This window comes from Coturnix japonica, chromosome 8 (assembly GCF_001577835.2).
Source record: "Coturnix japonica isolate 7356 chromosome 8, Coturnix japonica 2.1, whole genome shotgun sequence".
Taxonomy (NCBI): domain Eukaryota; kingdom Metazoa; phylum Chordata; class Aves; order Galliformes; family Phasianidae; genus Coturnix; species Coturnix japonica.
In genome coordinates, this window is record NC_029523.1 from 6577646 (window position 1) to 6597007 (window position 19362).

Genomic DNA, 19362 nt, shown 5'->3' on the forward strand with positions numbered 1-19362 from the left:
AACAAGTTCGGGGTTAGATACTCCTACAGTTCCTTTCAAAGTTGTTCTGTACTGCAGGAACTCACCGTCCAAGGCAGCGTTTCTCAACTCTGACAGTAGTCAGTAGTGTAGCTTTCAAAGGGAAGCCCAAGCAGCCCTATAAAGGGAAAGTAATGTCTTTGAAAAATTCAGCCCTTGGGATATTCCACCTGGTTCGACCAATCTGTGGATGGTCTTACTGCTAATACTATTACTTCATGCTTCCTTGTTAAAAAATAATGGGGAAAAAAAAACCCACTCTGTGCTAGCCCAGGTGCATATAAAGCACTTTTTTAATCTCCTGCTTTATTCTTGCCTACCTAAGACCACGTACAGCAGGTCTGGGTATGGAGGGACTGTGTCTCTTAGGGCAGGGACTCCACAGGAGACTGCAGTGATGTCCACACTGGGTTACACAGAAGTCAGTAATTTCATTGATTCCACATCCATATACATCTGCCATTCCAATTCCCCTGAACTCTCTTAAATACAACTTGGTGGAACTTCAAAGGCCGTCCCTGGACTTCTGCTAGAGCCAACATCCTACAACCAAGGAAGCACGTGGTTTTCACCATCTGCTCCATGCAGCATAACTGGTGTAAGAACCTGATACATGGCAGCTGGTGCGGGCTGACTTTCCTCATTCAGGTATTACTGAATATTGCTTATGGTGAAAACCTTTCAACTTGAATTTGGTTGTGGTCCTCGAAAATTTTCCTTACAGATCCCTTTCTGGCTCCAGAAAATCAGGTTGGTCATCAGACAGGCTTCAGTCCCAGTAATGCCTCCATTATAAATGTACTGGGGACACCAACACTAGTTCAATACCAGCACAGTTTCTCAATGATATTCAGGCACTAGAGAGGTCAAGTTTTATGGCTGACTTGTAAGTACATTTATGCAGGCTCTCCTGAAGACAAGGGGAAGTCCTGATCTGCTCTTAGCATGATGTGAGGCTAAGAAATCCCATCAGAGAAATTATAGAGCTGATGTATTCTTACTCAGGACTGCAGAAAAAAAGAAGTTACTCAAAGTTGAGTAGAAAAGTCTCCTCGTGGTCGCTACCTACCTCCAATTCCTCAGGGCAAACTTAGACGATAGAAAAGACTCCTTACCAGCTCACCCCACAGCTTAGTAAACAGCTCTTTCTACTACAAAGCAATAAAGCCATATATATATTTATTTATATATATCTATATAAATCAAGACCATAAGATGCAAACAACAACTAAACGCATAATAAAGTATAACAAATGAGAAGACTGAAGAACATGCATTTACTCGTTTCAAAGCCATCCCCCCTCAGACTCACAGAAAACATTAATTGACAATCATAACTCTGCTTTCTCTAAAAGAGGTCCTGAAAACATACCCAAATATTAATAATAGAAACACGAACCATTTTTATAACGAAAATCTAGATTTATTAAAAGCTGGAACTGGTTGAAAACAAATCCCTGACATAAGGTTCTTGTTAGCTTTAAACTGTAAGCATAAAAATACCCTAGAATTATGTTTTGGTATGGATGAAATGTACACTATATAACACATAAAAAGAGCCTTGACTTGCTGCTATTATTTTTAATTAGGGTCTCTAGCACGTATGGTTTTACCTTCCAACACCAATTCAGATTTGGGAAAAGGGAGGGTCTGACTCTTGGAGCTCATGGGACTGGCAATTCCACGGCTCATGCCTCAGAGCAATAATGCATTTTACATTAGCTCTAAGCATCAGGAAATCCTGGCTTCTGGCGCCAAGAAGTTCAAAACAGTAATGACACACATCTGAAAACTAGGATTCGCCGTCCGACTGCCAGTATCTATTCTATCAAACAATTCAGTCCTGCTCTGTTACAAAAGGGACAGAATGCTTGCAGCAGTGCACGCTGTTTCCAATTAGCCTGTGTCTGGACTGCAGATAAACCCACGGAGCAATCACACACACACACACACACACACACAAAAAAAAAAAAAGCTTTCCTAGAAAACAGAACTGTAATACGAAATCTGAATGTTTACAGGGGCTATCAACAGCAGGCAATTACTAAGATCATGGTTAGCCCAACTAGGTTTTTGTCTGTCCTCTGCTTTTGAGGCAGGTCTCCAAAACCCCTAGAGACATTACAGAGAAGTTGGAAAACTGTTTATTTTAATGAAGGATACACCAGGTACTTCTCCTGGATTTTAAGCCAGTATCCCATTCTCAAATGTAAGCTGCACACAAAGGGTTGCACACTGATCTGAACTTGATCCTTTCTGAATATAAACACTATTTTCCCTCCTCAAGGTAACCCATCTTTTTATTTTGTTTTCCTCTTGATTTAAGATTTCAGTTATTTTAATTTGTTCCCAGAAACGCTGCCATCATTGCAGCCTCACTTAACATTCAGCTTTCTGGTGCACTACAGGTAGAATGAAGAGATGGGTGCAACCTTCCCACTGCCCCTTGAAAACTACAAGAAGCCAAGGCAAGAGAAAAAGCTTTTGCTTCAGCTATGCATAATGTAAGTTGCTCATATTTTGCAAACAGTGACTTGAGTCGTAAGCATTAAAAACAGTGTTAACACTTTGGAAGGTAGCAACTCCAACCACAGTTCTGAGCACGTCCAAATAGCATCGAGTTAAACTGAATCCTGTGTTTGAAGTATTTCCTAATAGACAGTACAGGTCAATGATGCTCTATAAAAGGAGTTTCCTAAATCTTTTACAATCTCCAAAGAAAAGGACCCTCTTCTTGGAAATAGGTCTTTTCTGCTTTGAGCCTGTGGAGAAGTCTGCTTAGAAATGCAAACAGCAGGGAGGGAGAGGTCATTGACCAGTGGGATAACAAAAAAAGAACACCTCCCAGAAATCAACCCAAAATGGCATTTTCAGCGTCGACGATTTCCATTATGAGAGCAAGAACTGAACACAAAGCCCTATAAAGAAACCTGATCAGCCATTTTACAACCCTCAGGGTTCGGGTTCCCCCTTCCAGCTCAGGATGTTCTAAGATTATGCACATTCCTTACAAACAACAACTTACCTGCTAGAGAAGGGATGCTGCCCAACGAGGTCTCCATTTTGAAGATGATAGTCACTGAAGAAGTCTGGACTCACCGCTCCATCGGGTACCATTAGGCCATCTATAGGAATAAGGAAGATACAGAGACTGTAAGAAGGAGCACAACTTCAAAGCAAGTAGGCAACATACTCTGCGCTGGTTTGTCTCAGAAATTGGTTAACAACATGGAATATTTCTGGGAGGAGCGTCAAGCAACAATAATACTGAGAAAGAGAGACTTTGGCTACAACAGAAAATGCACCAGGACTCCACAACTAGCCTACTGCCCTAGAGGACAACTGCACCTAAGGAGAATTCTCTTACCTCTTCATCTTATGGTCTGGAGAGACTATATCAAGACCCACACTGTCTGCCCCATCAATGAAAGTGAGCACAGAGGAAAAAGCAATGAGAAGGGTCAAACACATGTCTATGGTAACAGCACAAAAGCAGAAGAGCAACAAAGGTTTTAATTCATCAAGACTCTGCCTCTCACCACAGTATCTTTTAAAATTGGCTAAGAAAGCAAATGAGAAACACCAACAGGAAAGCAGCTTCAAAATCAACTCTCTTCCGACATCCCCAGTTTCAGTGTCATTTTGCTACTTATCTCCTAAAAGAGTGGTCTCATGTGATGCAACCACAAAAACAAGTACTACTGTTTTCTTTTGCTTCCTTTATATTGAAGGCATCAGCATACAAAGATGTAAGGCCAGTAGTACTCCTTAAAGGCTTTACAGTCTCAGGGGTTGACATCTTCCCCCATTTACAGCAGCGTAAATCCAGAGCGTCTTTGAAGTGAAGTCAGTGAACTGACCCCAGCTGAATGAGAGCCCAGCTTAACTCCTTCCTGTTCCCAACCCCAAAACTCACTCCTTGTTAATATTAAGGGCACAGTTATTACCTGGTAATATCAGGCTCTCACTAGGTCAAACAATTTAATTAAAACAGAGCCTGTCTCGGTTTGTTTCCATTATTGTATGAAAATGATCCGAGCTTGACAGAGCAGGAAGCAGCCCAGTCAGAACCAGGCAGAAACAGGTACATTCTGATGGACAATTCAATAGTTTACCAGAGGAGAGAGATTCCTAATGACTAGGAAGTTAGAAATGCCATTCCACTTTAAAGTAAGAGAGATAAGACACAGGGAATCACAGGCCACTCAGCTTAACCTCTGCGGTTTCAAATCCACTAAAACTGCCTGTGCAGGAAGCAGTGGAAAGTTACTTACAGACACAGGGGCTTAAAGATGACGACTCAGGCATTCAAACAAATCTCCCCATGCTTTATGAATTCACCTGATGGTTTTTTGAAGATAATATAGTGACAAATGATGAAAGGAATAGAATTGACACATCTAGATTTCCAACAGACGTTTGATGAGGTGCTATGGAGATTCATTGAGGAGATACTACCTCATGGGAAAGTGACCCAATACAATGCTACAGATTGTAAATGGAAAATGCTAGCCACAGTCAGACTATGTTCTAGCAGCATAAGATAGCTGTAAATGGCTGTATTCTAATTGTATACATGTGCGTACAGTATGTGAAAGGGTATCACTTGACAAGCAAATATTGTGGCACAGATCTGTATTACTGTCTTTCAGCATATTCGGATAGACACAAATTCTGTGATAGCATAAGAACGACGAAGGGCCATAGAAAAGGGAGGAAAGCTATGAATACAGGCCAAGATTTCCTATCTGTGTATTTTTCACATTAGCATTTCTACACTTGGAGCGTTTCATAGGGAAAACAATCACACTAAGTGACTGTGTCTTAAATGGGTGAGCTTAAAACTTAATAGGAAGTTTATCTGCTTTCAAATACCTCACTTTTTTCTATCAATAAAACAAGCGTTATATTTTCACTGTGAGGCCAGAGTTACCACTGCTTAAAACGTCTTCACTAAGATACAAGCCATAGCGCTCAGACTTATGGCTCCCATGAATTTAAATGAAAAAGGAAGCACATGGATACCATCAGCAGCATATAATGCGATTACAGTTAAAGGACCATCTGTTGTTATGTACGTTTCAACACAAATTAGGGTTAAGTACCTTCGAAGCAAAGGAGACACTGAACTCAAAGGTGATTCCAAAGATTCTACCAAGTTTTGAGGTAGGATTAGATCACTTTTCAAGAGATATTCGACATATTATTCCAATAGGAACCCACCTTGTCAACAGCAAGCTGATATTGTTCCAGCTGAGGACAGATATGTACTGTGTGAGCTATCAGCACAGGTCACCAAAATACAAACATGTCACTTGTGGCTGCAAGAAGAGCTATTATTTTTCCTCATTTCTGATCAACTAATGCTCCATCTTTCACAAACCCAACTGCCTACTCCAACTGCTACAACCATCTGTAGACTTTTTAGAGAAGAGTTATGTCCCTTCTGGCCCCATCTCGAAGGTATAAATCTGGCAGAGTTTAGAAGCACGTCCTTATTGGCACTTGCTGGAAGGAACCTGAGAAGGGAATCTGCATTTTGAATATATTCCCTTAGTTTTATACTTGCCAAAACAAAAGCGTTTTACAAACATCTGCAGAACATATCACTGGAAATCCGCCCCTCCTTACTGGTCAAGTCGCAATTCCAACACAAAAATCTTTGTTCAGATAACATTAAGCACATAACATAAATGGTTAAAAACCAGGGAACTCACTGCTTACAGTGACACTCCGTTTCCAGCTCACACTGTTTGGAAATAAGTGGCCCTGTGAAATGAAATGCTGCCTGTAAAGCGGGCACCACAACAGGCACACTGTCACGCCTCCAACTCAGGAAGCCTGAAGACGACTTGGTGTAATTAGAGAGCCTGGTACCATACTACACATAGCTTACACCGCTCATCTTGGAGGTCCAAGTACTGTGAAATAAAGCTGCAGGATTCAAAAAGGAGAACAAAAAAAGAAAAGCCTTACCACTGGAGAGGCAAGTTGCTACGGCTGACATACATAGCCACACAGATGAATAAGAATCCTTGAATTCTGATCTATTTTGAGAATTACTTTTTAAATGCTATGGAGATACTGCATATTAATTTTCTCACAGTAACTGCAAATAAAGCTGACTGATTTCAGTGGTTTTGTTTGTCTTATTAATACTCCTGCAAATCCATCCAGAGTCAGAGTTTTGTGACTCATGCTTCATAGCAAAGGACTGGACACTTGTATGGAAAATTCAAAAGCCACACGCACATACACAGCTATGCAGGAGTTTGAAAAGGAAATAAAACCACAAGCTTGAATGCGTAAGCCAACCCCTAGTTGTTGAAGGCTATGAAGACATTAATCCAGTGGGTAACTTATTTCATGAGATCTCCCTGCAGGCTGATACTGTACCTGAAAGGGTTGGCAAAAGCAACCCCTGGAGGGAGGACACAAATCCCCAGCAAATATGCATCAGCACTGCTCCCACTGACACACAGAGACAGTTTTACCACTGCTCTGAGCATTCTTCCTACAGCAACAGGCCAGATCCTGGTTTCAAATACAAAGAGAGGCAGCTATCCCTGCGCTGAATACCAACGTGTGCTCTTACCTGCGTTGTAGTAGAGATCAGGTCTTTCCAGAATATCTCCTTCATGGATGTAGGGCTCAATAGGATCGTCCCCATACAGATACTGCTCACTGTCATCCATCTGCCGACTCTCCACCATCTCCAGCCACTGAGAGTTGTGCCATCGAAATTTCTCACTCTGGATTTTTTTCGCCCATTCCTCATCATATTCCTGTTAGTAAAAAAAAAAAAAAACCAAACCAAAAATGACCACACAAGAGGCTGCGATGAAGAATAGACAAAGACCTGTTTGGTTTAACAGGAAATAGCAGAGGAATTTAACATCAGCAAAAGATTCAAGTTTCAGCACTCACTGACTTAAATCTTTTAAGTGTGTAGAACGCTTTGAGCAATAAAGGCAATATTTTCCAAACACCAGGCCTCGCTCTGGTTTTGTACGTGCAGCAGCAGTACAATCTTCCCTTCACGGTCTGTAACTCTGCACTGCCCAGAAAACTCTCCTGCTTTGAGCAAGGGAGTTCAATCATCATGGTCTCCCCACCTGGACCATCAGGAAGAGCCTATTACAGCCAATTTTCAGAGGGTCTGCAGGAATAAAACACTAACACTGGCCAAATACTGTTTGATCTCATTAGACAAGCATTCATTACAGAATCATAGAATGCTTTGGGTTGGAAGGGAGACCTTTATGATCATGTAGTTCCAACCCTCCTGCTAGGCAGGGACGCTTCCCACCAGCCCACGCTGCTCACAGCCCCATCCATTGAGCCTCACCTTGAATGCTGCCAGGGAGGGGGCATCCACAACCCCTCTGAGCAACCTGTTCTAATTACTCAAAAAGAACAAAAAGGGTAGTGATAAAACCAGTTAAGCCTTTGTTTCATGAGCACCTGAAAAACAGGATTTAGTTCTCAGCTTCCTGACAAACTTCAAAACAAATTGCTACTTTTAATATTGAACACCCACAAAATTGGCACACAACATTCATGAATACAGGAAGCAAAGACAAAGTCAGAGAAGAACTTCTCCAGAATGCTGAGGGAAGCAGGATATAGGTATAGACTACTATGGAAACAAAAGGTAGTCACGAAATTTTGGGCTGGAATAACTGCACTCTCTGATGATGTGATATTCAGTGTAAAGGAATATCAGAAGGAAAAGTCACAGCAGTCAGTGCAATCAGCTGTTTAGAAGGCTCCTCTAAGCAAAACAGACTGCCTGGGCTGTTGTTTACCTATAGACACATGTGAACATATTAAAGTTGCAGGTATTATCAGTTTAAGAAGATGCACAAATAATGCACAGTGGCTATTACCTTCTTTTAATCAAAGAATTGTGACCGAGAACAACATTCATAACCAACAAAGCATTTCTATTTGTGGGAAGAAACACCCTGTAAGGCAGGTCTCAGCACTTCCACCTCACTGTCTTCTAACTGAACTCCAAAACAGGCAGAAATTGAAAACCATTTCTTACCTCAAGATAGTTAACATATGCTCTAGACAGGCTGCCCTCTGAGATCTACCTGGAGCACTTTAAGGTTTTTAAAATCCATTTTACTTAGCCCAGAAGGGAAGATTGTTCATACAATTAACAACATCTTGGCTGCAGAAGTAGTAACTTCTTAAACTGCTCCAGCTAGACATGCAAAAGCAGATCTGTCTACAACCCGAGGTCAAAAAATAGCAGTGAAGACAGAATAAGTTGGTTTAGTAGCTTGGGGGTTAAACTTCTAAAAGCCCTATGGACTGAATTTGAGCTTTTAAACTTACTTGTCAGGATACCTTGTCTTCACTGCTGTTAACCTGACGTGGGTACCACACTGTCTATCTAGCCTTTGCCTTTTCCACCCTTCTGACTGCTGATAACACACACACAAAAAAAAACCAAGCTGGTTCAGTCCTTCTGGCAGAGGATACCCCAACTCTGCTAACCAGCCTATCTCAAGCCTCCAAGATTCCACAAGGAATCACGTTGCATTGTACAACCACAAACCATTATGCTATGGCAGTGGGTCTTAAAACCGTTTTACTTGGAGGAACAAGAAGTTTGTTTCTCCTGGCTTAGAGCAGGAGGTGAATTCCTTTTTGATGGGACATCCATGCACGCTGCAAATCTGGGGCCATGATCAGTCTGTGGTATCATTCCCTATTTCTTAGAATCCGTGTCTGATCAGCAGCGGTTATGTGATCTTAGTAGTTCCCTTCTGCACCATCCAGGCACTCAGGCAGTTCTGTTCAACACCTGCTCTCATGCACAGCGCCCACGCACAGAACAAGCATCACCTGTGGGATCAATGGAGGCTCCCAGTCCCTGTTAGCCTGCAGCAAAATTCCAAGCTCCTGTCAACCGTACAGTAATGCGGTGTCCTTAGGGAGGAAAACAAAGCAACCAACCTCACACCTCACACCGTGTGGAAAAAGAACACCTCATGCTGTTTCTGCTTCTTGATATTTCCCCACACACACTTCAGCTCTCAATTAAATGGAAATCCCAGAGCAATCCCTGGGAAAGGAAGGCTCAGCATCAATGCCTATAAAATGATCCAGGGAAAGAAAGAATGAAAGCAGGACTTTCAGTGCCACCTGACAAGCCATCTTGGGAACATCTACTTTGCTGCATCTGCCAGAGCTAAAACGTGGACTATTATATCAGCTCCCAGCAGTTGTGAATTACTTACAAGCTTTAGAGAAACACCTTGTAACTGCCAGAGATCACACTGTAGTCTTAGCAAAACTATTCTCAGAAATCACAATTGCAAAGGGGTGGAAGAAAGAAAGAAACCAAACAAACAGTAAATTAGATTAATCCACGGGAAAGCTGAATTCCTTTCACATTACCTTGTTTACTTCTAAAAGTTCCCGAAAGCAGAAAGGGCAGTAGCTGCATCTCTACTTCACATTTACCATCACAGAGCTTTGAAAACGGGTTAACCTCCCAGAAATTACAACACAAAGGAATCCCATTTAGCCAACCCCACTGCCCCATTCCATGCTACCGTTCAAACTGGTTGGACGTTCCCCCACAAATAGACATTAACTTCGTATCCTTCTGGAAACAAAACAGTTAACACCACTTTTTTTTTAGAAAGCAACAAGACTGAACACTCCTATGCGTTCTACATTCCTCTCCTTACACTAGGAGGCTTCAAACCTGCTGGTATTTCCCCTCAATCATTCATAAAGTTTTGGAAAACAGGATGAGCAACTGACTGGCAGATTATTGGTTCTGAGACTGAACACAGTCACACATCACTTGCAAATCCCACGCTACCAGTTCCAACAGACAGTCTGGTTTCTGGGTCTGTAACCTGCACTTCGCCATGAATGACCAAGAACAAAGAGATGGCCACGCCATCAATAGGATCACTGAGGAGCTGCATCAAGGGTTTCATTCTGGCAGCAATCCTAGAAAAGGATGATTTGCAGCAATCTCCAATGATTTACATAACCTCGACACAAAAAAGTTCATTTAAGTACTGCGTGATCAAGGGTACGTCTGTAAATTTTCCACAGAAATGTGCAGAAACACCACTGGGTAAATGATTAATGGAACAACATCAGAATGGAAGAAAAGCTGTAAATGCAGAACTATGGCCAAAAGGCACAAAGAAACCAAATTAAAGAAACCAAATTAAAGAAATTTAGGGCAAAACAATTCCCTAAAACACAGTAAGGCTTCCAGTAATTATATTTTCAGCTATTAAAAGTGCCTTCTTGAAACTAAGGAATGCCTGCAAAAATTAAACCAGAAAACTAAACACTATGGAGACAAACACAGCTTTGTCCCCTCCAGTGCTTTTGAACACCAGTCCAGCAGAAAAGCAGCAGATGGAATGTGCCCATTCTCCACCCCTCACCCCGAATACAGCATGGGCAGCAACATAAAAGGAGGAATCCTGAAGGTTGATTTTATTCTCTTTGGAGCTCCCTGACATCACCGTTTTTAACATTCGGTTTCCATAAATCCCAACGTGACACGGGAGATGTATGGTTTGACTCCGCAAGGAATGTGCCATCCTTTTTGAAGTTCTGCTTCCAACTTTGTTTACTACTGAACCATTGAAATATTATGAAGCGTTAACTGGCCTATTATCAGAGCGTGTCTGTTCCCTATCAGGGGTCCCTTTTGTCACTGGCTTCCGTCACACCTTGTATCTGATTAACACACTATAGGATAACATAGAGCTACACAGATCTGCTTTGTGTTCTCTCACAGCTGATGAAAAACAGATTTTCCTTTTCACTTTAATGTGGTTGCCCTTTAATTGGGTCTGTAATAGGGTTCATTTGATGCGATTCCTCATACTAAACTAAAACTGCTATACAGTAAGCTGAATGCTCGTTACATTTAAGGCCGTAGTCGGTAAAGTGATATGTTACATTCTTCGTTATTTAAACATTCCTAAAACATACAGTTTACAAGAAAGGTCAAATTAACCACTTTTTTAGTTAAGGAAAGATTTATCTTGTCTAGCTAACCAAGATTTAGGCACGTAATTTAAAACTACACACCTCTATAAAGCAAGGATAGAAACAGATGGTATGGATCACCTTCTGCGGGCATCTATGACGCCTACCTTGGGCTAAGTGGTACCAGAGGGCAATTCACTGACAGGTCAAAAGGAATTCTTCTATAACTTCTGCTTGCACAACCTCTCTGCAAGTAGCCTCATCACTAAATATATGCTGATAGACAAGTAAAAACCTACGAAATGAAATTAATGGCCAAGTAGCAAAAAGAAGAAACATTCACGTCCCCTAAGCTTAGGCGTCTACATTAAAAACACTTTGTCTTTTTTCCTTGAAAAAATTATAGGTATCTAATTGGCCAACTGTAATGGAAGGAAAAGAGACCACTGGTTCAGCTCACCTTTCTAGCTTCTGAATCCCAAAGAACAAGTACCAATGCTCGAAGGAAATCTGCATGGGCACACTTAGGTGAATACAAAAGAATCAGAACCCACATGCCCTGTTTTACACTCCCTGTAGGGTGGTTATTTGTCTAGTCCATGTGGAGTCTTCCTGCTGGATGCTCTTTGCAACAAAAAGCTACTGGCACCCAAGTGGACTGATTTCTAATTTCATAATGTAGAAATTGAACAATGAAAATACAAGTCAACAGTACGGCCAGCAGTCCCACATCCTACTTGCTTCTACTGCCCACCTCTCTGCATTCACGACTGTTAGAAGATAACAGAGGTACACAACAGCATGGAAATAAGGAGCCTTGACAAATGAAGGTAGAAACTCTTTTCCTGGAGTGAGTACAGCGCACACAGAAGGAGGACACCGGGCTGGAGTCAAAGGTTATCTGTGTTCAGAATACAGTGCCTACTCAAATAAAGCCCATGCCAAATCCCTGTGGTCTGGTCTTCCTTGATTTTCAGAGCACTGGTCAACATCTTGAACAGCTGGCCCCAAATCCCTGAGGATTCACAGCACATTCCTGCCTCTTATGTGAACTTCCAGCATCTGCAACATGGAGAACTTGGGTCACAGTGTCTGGTTAATAGACAAAGATGCAAACTATTCATTAACACAGCTTTCCACCTGAGAAATATCGCTTGGCTTTCATTACAAGTATTTTGGGAAAAACAATGAGAGCTGGAAAAAAAAACCAACCAAAATACCACACCTTAAAAATACCTTAAGCATATGGACATTAGATCACAGTGCTGTAGCTATATCTTTGTTTTTTTTACTTCTGCACAAAGGAAAATAATTCACTCTACATCATAAAGGAAATAAGATGGTACAGTGGGCCTGGATTCAAAGCTGTAAAAAAAAAAAACCAAACAGGAAATCTGTCTGAAAACTGGTGAGTGGGAAAGCTCATTAGACTGAAGTCTAAAGACCTGACTACGGTTAAATATCCTTTAAATAAACTAAGAAAAGCATTTAATAGCAATAAGGGAAAGCAAAGAACAGAAGACAAGAAAGCTGAGCCATTAATAATTTCATCAGCTCTTGATAATACTGTCGGATGTGAACAGAGTAAAACCTTCTTGAGTAAACTGACATTTATTTCACAAGCATCAAGAACAGATGTCCAGGACCAGAGGAATGGCAAACCTCATTTGCTTGAGAAGCCCGCTGTTGATTCCAGGCTTTCAGCTGAGCCGTACAACCTGTCCAGCTGTAGGTGTACAGCTCCACTCAGTTAACTGCTCGGTGTTAAGGCTCAGCACGTGACACTAAACCAAAGCTTTTCTAAATTATCAACACAGATTTTTAAACAAAAGCAGTATCTTGCTTGCACCAGCAAAAAGCCAAGGCTTCCCAGAACATATTATGCTAAAGCAACACATCTGTTTCACTTCATCAATGGCAGAGTCCAGCCAAACTGTACTAAACAAATCATCACTAGTGTAACATTTCCATAATTTCTGTGACAATTACTTTACTATAGAAAGCACATCTCCCCTAAGGCTTATAAGGCATCTGATTTTCTACAGTGTTATTTCAATCACACTACATAGAGCTTATGGATGAGTGAAAGCAGCATTTATCTCCTCGAGAAGAAATTATTATCAAATCTCTCTTCTCCATCTTTTACTTTCTGAATTCCAATATCAGAAGAACTAACCCTGTCAGCATGTATGGAACAAGACTGCAAACTTAAGTTTCTCTTGTTGTGGACTTAGCACTGATAAGAAATTTCAACAATCCTAGAGACTATGTCTGTTCAGACACTTCAGAAGGTACTGGCAGTGTAAGAACACCATGCAGCTGAATACTTCAGTGTTCAGAGCCTACTTTATCATACAATAGAATCTACATTGCAGGATGTCTTTCAAGACCTGAGGGTTTTGAGACCTTACTGATTCACCATTTGCCATCTAGGATGAGTTACCTTTACAGCCTGTGGTTTTTTGGTAGTGGAAAATGGAGTGCTACCAGCCCCTAACATAGCCAAGGAAAGAAAGGAAGCCAAGTAGATTTTACTCTCAAGTTCATGCTGGATGTGAAGCTGTGTCTTTATGTACTTATTCTTCTGGATTCCATAAAACAAAGGCTGCTGAATAAAACTACTAACACAGCAGTATCTACTTACTGAAAAATTAGTCCCACATTGCACAGCTTCCCTTAACAAACATAACAGCCCCTAAGACACCTGGAAACTGCACTGGCTGTAAGGAAGGGAAAGAAGAAAGCAACAAAAGGTGTTGGAAACATTGATAAATGTTCAGCTTCATCCAATGGATAAACTCTTTCTACCATTTCCCTGGGAGAGGTCTCTGGAAGTGGCTGATCCTGGTAATACCCCTCAGAAACAACTACTAATGCATCTTAGTTGAGATCCCGCTTTTAACAAATGTTAACAGCTACTGATTAGTGAGGAACAATTGCCATCCTATACCTCTATGACGTAAAGCAGAGAGACAAAAAGAACTCCAATACAGGGAGCATTATGTCATTTTACTTCTTTCTTCAGAAGATTATTAAACCTTACAGAGAACAAGCTGCAATATGCATAACAATTCCATGGAGGAAGAAACTAAGCAGCTGATAACAAAAGCATTAACGTAGTCCAATAATTTGATATTACTCTTGACTCAGAGTCAAGTTCTCTTTGCAAGATTTAATTTCACAGCAGCTGCTCTACATACAAAAGGCGTATATTCTATACCGTTCTAAAAGACTACTAAATGCCAGAGTTTCTTCTTGTCAATAGAAGCTAATTGGATTAAACAGGCCAAGACTTTTAATTATGAAATGCAACTTCTACATCAAAAGTACATCACTAAGGTAAAAGCATTGTGAAGAATGCCACAGGAAACGTGAAAGCTTCTAGAGTCAGAGATACTCAGAAGTAGACCATAATTACTATGTATGTTCTAAGAGCCAATAAAGCAATAGAGCTTTAATGTTAAGTTCAATATTCTTTTATTCCCCTCTTAAGTTAACAGCTGAAAATAAAACAGCTGTCCCAAAAGTTTCTACCAGTCAATGGATAATTAGACAAACTAAGCCATGAAGCTGAAATGAAACCTGTTGAAGAGCTGAGACAGCATTAAGAAGTATGATAGTGATATCATACTGCCTGTTCCCCCAGCAGAAAACAGTCACCTTTAGAACTGCCTCCCATGTTTTCTTTCTGAAAAAACATACTGGCATCAGGCATTGTAGAAAAAGCTGAATAGAAGCTGCTGGGTAACAGGAGCCATTTGTTTGGAGAACTAAGACATTCTGAAAGTTTGACATGCTTATGCACTGTGATTAATTCTATTTTTATTTAGATTAAAAAAGCATTCCTTGAAAGTGTTCACAGCATATAGTTTACTGTTATGAATTTTCAAAGCATGTGTGTGCATTTTGGAAGTTTGGTACATCATCTTGAATAATGATTGTTATTACCCTCTGTAAAATCAGCTTCTACTTATGTGACTGCACATGGAAAACGTGTTCTGTTTATATAGCTGTCCTGTTATTATTTCAAAGTCACGTCACCTAAAGAGCTGCTCTTGAAGGACCAATGAGAAAAATCAAACTTACCGCTATAATGTCCAGAGTGTTGTCACAAACTTTGCGTATCTCAGCGTTTTTATCATGCATCAGGTCTATAAGATATGCTGGAGCCTCTGGAAAAAAACTGTTAAGGATAAAAGCTGGGGTTTCTTTGCACAGTACTATCATCCTCATTCAACCTACTCAGTTTCAGTACTTCACATTCATCTAATGCCCACAGAGATGCCTCTTTCCACAGACTTTGGATCACCTGAATAAGCTCAAAATCAACATCAGAAGTGACTGAAAAAATAAGAAGTGACTGAAGAGGAGTTACAAGTTCTGTATCAAAAGTTGATATGCCAAACAAAGTTTTAATCAAGCAAGTGGATGAAAAATGCAAAGCAGGCATTACTTACAGTATCTAGTTTGATGTAAGAAAACACACTAACATAATTCTACTTACTTAACTTCAGACTATGCAGCACATAAACATAATACGCAAGCTTCTTGGGCTGCACCATGTTTCAATTAAGTTATTCCACAGACTATCATTAACAAGTCATAGAATAATTCAGATTGGACAGGAAACAAAGGCTCATCTAGCCCAATGTCACCCACCCCCACCCATTTCAAAGCAAATGAAATCTGAATCTGTACTATTCATCCTGCACTCCACTCTCTATTTTTCCTTCAGCTGAAATAAACCATTTACAAAGACCTCTAAAGCCAAGAGATTTATGGGCCAAATATCAGCAATGGCAAATTAACAGCAGTAATTCTGTATGTTTGATCATTTAAAAAGATACGAGTTTCCTTGATAATGACATCTCTGGTGGCTTGGTGGAAGACCATCTGATAAAAAACATAGATGATCTGGCAGACAAACTCATCATCCTCCTGCTGAGCTGCGAGGGAGAAAAGAAAATATATAAGTTCTCACATTTAGATGCTCTTGATGCTTAGAGAAAGCCCAGCTCTTACAGTATCAGTAAGACAGTTCAGCGGTACGCATGAAAATCCAACTCCTGACAGTAAAATAGAAGAGCATTTCTTTCCCTGTTGCAGTCAAGTAGAAAGATCAGATTGCAGCACTAACTGTGAAGGTATAAAAACCTCAAATATATCAAACCACTAGTCCACTATTTATCAGTGTTAGAGTAATTGCTCCTCCTTTCCTATACAAAAACCATAGCCTTATCTTGAAAGAGAACAGAAACAGAGCATTTGGTTACAAAACAGCTATAGTAACTAAATGTCTATGAAATACAAGGCAAAATACCATTCAAAAGCTCAATGAGGGCAGGAATGATTCCAGATTTGGCCAGCAAAGCAGCACAAGAGTCGTCCATAGAAACAGTTCCAATCATTATCACCACTTCTAAAACAAGGTCATCTTCTGCAGAACCTGGAAGTCAGAAGACACAAAGCATTGCCTCTTAGAAATTCTTCATCTTTTTTCAGTTGTATTTATGTTTGTAGATATAATTCTGCTTTTCAGTGTTATGTTTCCCTAAACCACCACTAGTTAGAGGTACACAGACTCTACTCTGAAAGAACACTCTTCAAGTACTCTGAGAGACATCACTTTGAAAGACTAAACAGCCTTTGTACAGACCTGGTTTCAGCTTATCCTTGAGGTATGGAACAAGTTTGTACTCTTTCAGCACAAGCTCCCAATCCAGATCTGGTAGGGTCAAGTTTGCAAGTGTTCCCAGGCATTCAATCACAAATTCTTCCTCTTCATCATTTGATATTTGAGCTGCCAGATCACCAACATAATCCTAACAAAAACACATCGGAAGGATAACAAGCATTAGAGGCAAACAATCTGCGGTTCTGAAGGACTCAAAACTCAGTCAAATCAAAAGTAGTTCTCAAATACTGAAGAGACTTCCCTTCAAACTGAGGTTGATAATAAGGCAGTTTCACAGTTTCACTTGCAGTTCAAAAATGACTCAAGCATTTCAGGATTCTTCCTCTCAGTCTTCCACTTCTAAGGGATATGAATCATTTATTCCAGTGTTCCATAAGAAGTTACTACTGTGCACACTAACAGTTTCAGAAAGCTTTAAGAGCATAAGAGAATGAGGAAAGTGAATACCACACTTTGTTAGTGACAGCAGTGACATCACCTTAAAGACTTCAGGAAATGCCTACAAGGTTTTCAAATATAAGAGAGTCAAGAATTTTACTTACTAATTCTGTACTAAGACAAATAGATGTTAAATCCTTATTTTAATTACACATTCAATTTACACACTTGGGATGTTATGTCATTCCCCCACCCCTCATTTTTTTTTCCCCAGCATCCAGAATTATCAACCCAAACCAATTAACCAAGTGAAGGAAAAAACTGCTTTTATTGCTAGTGGACAAAATAGAAGACGTAGAGAATAACTTAATTGTTATGCACACTAACAATTGTTTTTGTTCTGTTTGTTGTTCATTTGGGAACATAGTTTTATTGGATACAGCTTAAGATCTGTTTGTTTTCTCTATCACAAGGGACCCTACTAAAACAGAATTTAAATATATATAAATACCCACCAACCCATGACACCTGTAAAGGAAAAGTACAGCAGCCAGGCTTTTCCATCAGGAAGAATCAGAGATCACATTAGGCTACAGACAGTACTTACAATAAACAGGTTTTTAGTAGGCCCATCATGTTGTGAAATATTCCTGATCATCTTCATTAACAATGGGTCCTTAAATTTCAACGCTCTCTTCATGAGCATCTTCAAACCATTTCCTGAAAAGTAAAAGACTTAGGAAGCCCTTCAAATTTAAGTGAGAAATATACTGGCCCAAAAGAAAAGAAGAGCAAAAAACCACTTCAAAGTTCAAAAGGAAAAAGTGAAGAATCTGGACAGGAACTATTTCTTCTCCCAAGCTGAAAAGGTAGAACTGCTCTGCACAAGTTCTATAGGTTCTTTAAGCCAACAAACAATATGTACAAACATACATACATATGTATGTGAGACATTTGACTTTCTGGCTTAATTAATTGGCTTAAATTAATGGCATTTTCTCCTTTTAAAGTCTAGAAACATATCACAGCAGTCCACAGTGAAAATTCTGAGCACAATTGAAAATCAGACCTACTAAATAGCAGCATGCCACTCAAAGCTGTTAGAATGCAAATAAGGGAACTTAAAGAGCAATTTAGAGAGCTACTGAACAAATGCAGACATCCATAGCACTGAACAATATCCTGGAATGCCAGTATACTCTACTAAAATAATGGAAAATTGCAATTAAACAGCACCATGCTATTGATTCTGTACTGGTTGGTGAAACTCTGGTTAGCTGAAGGTGGACTTTTGGGAATCAGGCTGAACAAAACCTCCATCTCCTCATACAACCATAGTTTCCAAAAGTAACGTCACCAGTGTATTTTATAGAACTGTATGAGATGTGGGCACGAGTGGCTACTCAGTGACAGTGCCATTGAGACCAGCATTGCAAAGGATACCATCACACATTTACAATCTCATTCTAAGCAGGTGTATGTATTTTAAACATGCACATAAGTAAACATAACTTGAATACTTATTTCCATATATATTATGAGAATCTTGTTACCCCCCCCAACAAAAAACAGTAAAATCTCAGTACATTCACCTTCACAGATAAGTTGCACATTTCTTTTGTTAGCAGCAAGGTTAATACAGAAAGAAATAAGCTCCAGGTCAACTCTCTCATCAGGGCACTCAAAGAGCATTTTCATCAGCTGCCAAGAAACACAAACACGTTTCAGTGATTAATTTTTCCAAAGCAAAGAACTTTGTCATGTCAATGAACTTTGTTATGTCAACTGTTGTATTTAAGAATTCCATATTTCCATATGCACAGTAAAGTTACAGAAGCCAAAGGCAGAGGATGTCTGCTTCTGTGATCTGGGGATGACAGTTCTTACAGAGCACCAAAAATGGCAGTCACTCATTACCCTGTAACTAAGCCAGGTTATTCTACTGCTACCACCAAACTCCCTGGTTTTCTGACATTTAAACTTGTGAGAGAATAAATGTTGTTTATTTCTTTTAATATTCAGGTAGACAAAATACAAAATCCAAGTTAATTCCACCGAAAATAAAAATACCACCTGGATATTTAATCAAATGTTGATTCTGCAAACAGATCAATTAACTGCAGAATAATCTACTGCTACTTTGCTTTCAGATTTCAGGAGGCACCAACCTGAGTTAAATACCCATAACACTGTTCAGACTGAAATTCCTAGATTCCTCAGGCAAATAACCTCTACAGTACCGCTATATACACATCTGGTGCCTGTACTGTCCATTACATCTCAGG

The 19362-nt window shown here is 40.0% G+C and overlaps 1 protein-coding gene across 2 annotated transcripts in view; it reads right to left on the reverse strand.

The window, feature by feature from the left end:
- KIFAP3 (kinesin associated protein 3) overlaps window positions 1-19362 on the reverse strand; it is a 54802-nt gene that overhangs the window by 10640 nt on the left and 24800 nt on the right. The window contains exons 12-20 of one of the 2 annotated variants that reach the window (XM_015869675.2): window positions 18670-18778; window positions 17685-17797; window positions 16661-16826; window positions 16325-16450; window positions 15852-15950; window positions 15091-15176; window positions 6614-6803; window positions 3044-3143; window positions 1115-1169 (exon numbers count right to left, since the gene is read on the reverse strand). In XM_015869675.2, the coding sequence (XP_015725161.1) occupies window positions 1130-1169; window positions 3044-3143; window positions 6614-6803; window positions 15091-15176; window positions 15852-15950; window positions 16325-16450; window positions 16661-16826; window positions 17685-17797; window positions 18670-18778 (1029 nt within the window). In that variant the 3' untranslated portion in view covers window positions 1115-1129. Of the gene's footprint in view, window positions 1-1114; window positions 1170-3043; window positions 3144-6613; window positions 6804-15090; window positions 15177-15851; window positions 15951-16324; window positions 16451-16660; window positions 16827-17684; window positions 17798-18669; window positions 18779-19362 lie in introns of those variants that run through there. The other variant, XM_015869674.2, reaches the window with a different exon arrangement.